Genomic DNA, 3,100 nt, shown 5'->3' with positions numbered 1-3,100 from the left:
GTCAGCTCGGCGCCTGCACGGTGCCCACAGGACGTTTTGTAGGTGGGGACCTGTGTTGCAATCTGACCCTGTTTGCTGGGAGGAAATATTTTGCAAGGTCTTCTCGTGGAGGGAGAACAGAAATCCCATCCTGGGTGAGAGATTCCATTTCCAAGCGCCTTCGAAAGGGTGTCAGCTGAGCAGAGCAAAATTCCAAAGCAAAGGCACAAGTGAAGAGGACTCAATTAAAACACAAATTCTGGATTTCCTGAACCTATACAGCACCTCCAGCACCTCTGCTCCGAGCTGCAGTGCTCACCCTGGGACACTTCAGGATGACATTAGATCTGCCCTCTCTCCTTTTAATGTCTCACTGGAAACAGTCTAGCTGACTTTCTTCCAAGATGCTAATCAGATTTACAATAAGCAAACCATGTATAATTAAAGTCATTATCTGATCCCCCAGACCTACCACATCTTTGTCATCTGGTGTAGGAATATATACATCCAAAGCTCAGTCTTCCCTCCTCGCTGCAGTGAGTCATTTCTGAAAGGCCATAATTAGAACATTTCCATTCTCCCTCCCCATCTACTCGTTGCACAGGAAAAGAAGGACAAGCTCCTGCAACCTCAGGGCACTTGTAGATGGCTCAAACATGCAGTGATAAAGATTTTTGTTTATTTTTTCCTTCTTCTTTTAGGTGATTCCAAAGCATAAGTTCGTGCTGGTGAAATTCGATACGCAATATCCTTACGGGGAGAAACAAGATGAGTTTAAAAAGCTGGCAGAGAGCTCAGGCTCCAGTGAGGATCTGCTGGTGGCTGAAGTGGGGATATCAGGTGAGGAGCTCTGGGCAGAGGAGTTCAAGTGTGGGTTGGTGTGGAGGGAATAAACTTCACTGCGGTTTCTGACGAAAACGGGCTCTGAGTAATTCTGATGGTGAGGAATGAGGCAGGCACCCTGCAGAGCAAAGCACCAGGGTGCTGAGCTCCCCTGCCAGCAGCGTGGGAGTGCTGCTCACCTGCTGTCAGCTGGTGACTGAAGCAGGGCAGCCCATGCTGCTGAACTGGACACTGTCAGTGAAGAAATCCTTTCCAATATCCAGTCTAAACCTCCCCTGCTGTGACTTAAGCCCATTTCCTGTTGTCCTGTTGCTGGTTACTTGGGAGATGAGACCAACACCCACCTCACTCCAACCTCCTTTCAGGGAGGAGAAAGCAATAAGGTCTTCCTTCAGCCTCCTCCAGACCAACCAGCCCCAGGTCCCTCACCTGCTCCTCATAAGACATGTTCCACAGACCCCTCACCAGCTTCGTTGCCCTTCTCTGGACTTGCTCCAGCCCCTCAAGGTCTTTGGTGCCCAAAACTGACGCCAGTACTGAAGCTGTGGCCTGTGCTTTAGCCACAAGCCTGGTTGAACCAAGCCCATGTAATAAGATTCATTCATGGTAGCAAACGTGCCACTTGTTGCTGGTGAAGCACAGAAGGTGGTGGCTGCACTAGGGCTGCTGTAACTTGATGTTCTTGTAATTGGCTTGAAGAGAAAAAAGGTGAGGAACAGATCACTGTCACCTTACCTGCTCTTGCTTTGTAGGTAGAATTAAGAATTTAAGCTTACAGGAATTGTCCAACTGGGAGGTTTCACCCACAACATTTCTAAACAGACAGGGATTTAGCTAAGTAGCATAGCTGAACTCTCATTTAAGTTACATTTTCTGTCCTCAAGAAAAAATGCCATTTTTGTAAGTTGAAAAGACACCTTGTAGCTTGGCATGCTGTCAGAATGGAAACAAACTTGTGTACAGTCTCTGCACAGACATTGGGGGAAAAAAAAATCCATTTAACTTGTAAAATCAAATAAAACCAATGGATAGAGCAAAACAGGGAAGACAAAGGCTACTAATTTCCCATAAGGAGGGTAGGGTTTGTACAGAGAAGTCTCAGTTTATGTAGGAGAGAATCCTAAATTATTGTTTTTCTTTTGATTAATATACTGTGCTTTTCTCTTGACAGATTACATTATGGTGATAAACTGAACACTGAGCTAGGAGAAAAGTACAAGCTGGATAAGGAAAAATTCCCCATCTTTTACTTGTTCCAAGATGGTGACTTTGACAACCCCTTGCCTTACAGTGGGCACATCAAGGCTGGGGCTATTCAGCGCTGGCTGAAGAGCAATGGGATCTACCTGGGGATGCCAGGCTGCCTCAAGGAGTACGACATGCTGGCCAGCAAGTTTGTGAGCACCACTGAGAAATCAGAACGCCAGTCCCTCCTGAAAAAGGGGCAAGAGAGTTTAGAAAAAACAAAAGAAACCGAGAAGAAGTCAGCTGAGCAATACTTGAAAATTATGAGCAAGATGCTGGAGCAAGGAGAAGAGTTTGCTGCTAACGAAGTCGTCCGAATCACGAAACTGATAGAGAAGAACAAGATGAGTGATGGGAAAAAAGAGGAGCTCCAGAAGAGCCTCAATATCCTTGCTTCTTTCCTGAAGAAGAATAATGAAAAAGACGAGCTCTAACACGTTGGAGAACTTTGTACAAGCTGTGAAACACTGTCAAGAGTCCTAACAAGTTCTCCTTATGCAAGCAAACTTCCCGCTGACTTCAAGAGAGCAGCAGATTTCCTTCTGATATTCTCATTTTGGAAGATCAAGAGGAAGACATTCCTTCAAAACACAGCATTCTAAATGTTGGAAAAATTGCCATAAAGCAAGACACCAGTATTGTGTAATACTATTCAATAACAGTATTAAAGCAGGGGGGGAAAAAAAAGTACTAGATTGGCCTGAAGCACATTCCTGGTGGTTTTTATAGCTGTTCCCTGACAAACAAATAACAAAATTCAGTCCCACATTCCACCCTACGTGTTGTAAAAGGTACAGACTGGGTGCCCCTCTCATCCCCACCTTTCCCTGGTCTCAGTGTCCTACGGTCTTGTGCTTGTTAATCTACCCCTTCCTCCAACCTTTTGTTTTCCCAGTAGGGCTCCTTCTACAAGTCTTACTCTCCTTACCTGTTGTTGACTAAGAGACATGGAGTTTCCTTTTCCTCCTTCTCCTTCAGTGGCTCTTGTCCCTGTTTGGCTTGAGTGTTGGCCAGATGCTGGCAGGCGTAGTGA

General features: G+C 45.7%; 1 protein-coding gene across 1 annotated transcript; it reads left to right on the top strand.

Moving 5' to 3' along the window:
* Nucleotides 1–649: 649 nt before the first annotated feature.
* Nucleotides 650–2,759, top strand: ERP29 (endoplasmic reticulum protein 29; the record flags this gene model as incomplete). Its single annotated transcript, XM_008947824.1, is given in 2 exon segments — nucleotides 650–819; nucleotides 1,999–2,759. Coding segments are annotated over 2 exon segments (673 nt in total), but the record flags the coding sequence as incomplete, so codon positions are not given.
* Between the last annotated feature and the right edge of the window lie 341 nt (nucleotides 2,760–3,100).

The sequence above is a fragment of the Merops nubicus genome, unplaced genomic scaffold (genome assembly GCF_000691845.1).
Source record: "Merops nubicus isolate BGI_N331 unplaced genomic scaffold, ASM69184v1 scaffold39980, whole genome shotgun sequence".
Classification (NCBI taxonomy): Eukaryota; Metazoa; Chordata; class Aves; order Coraciiformes; family Meropidae; genus Merops; species Merops nubicus.
This window is presented reverse-complemented; position numbering and strand designations above follow the sequence as displayed.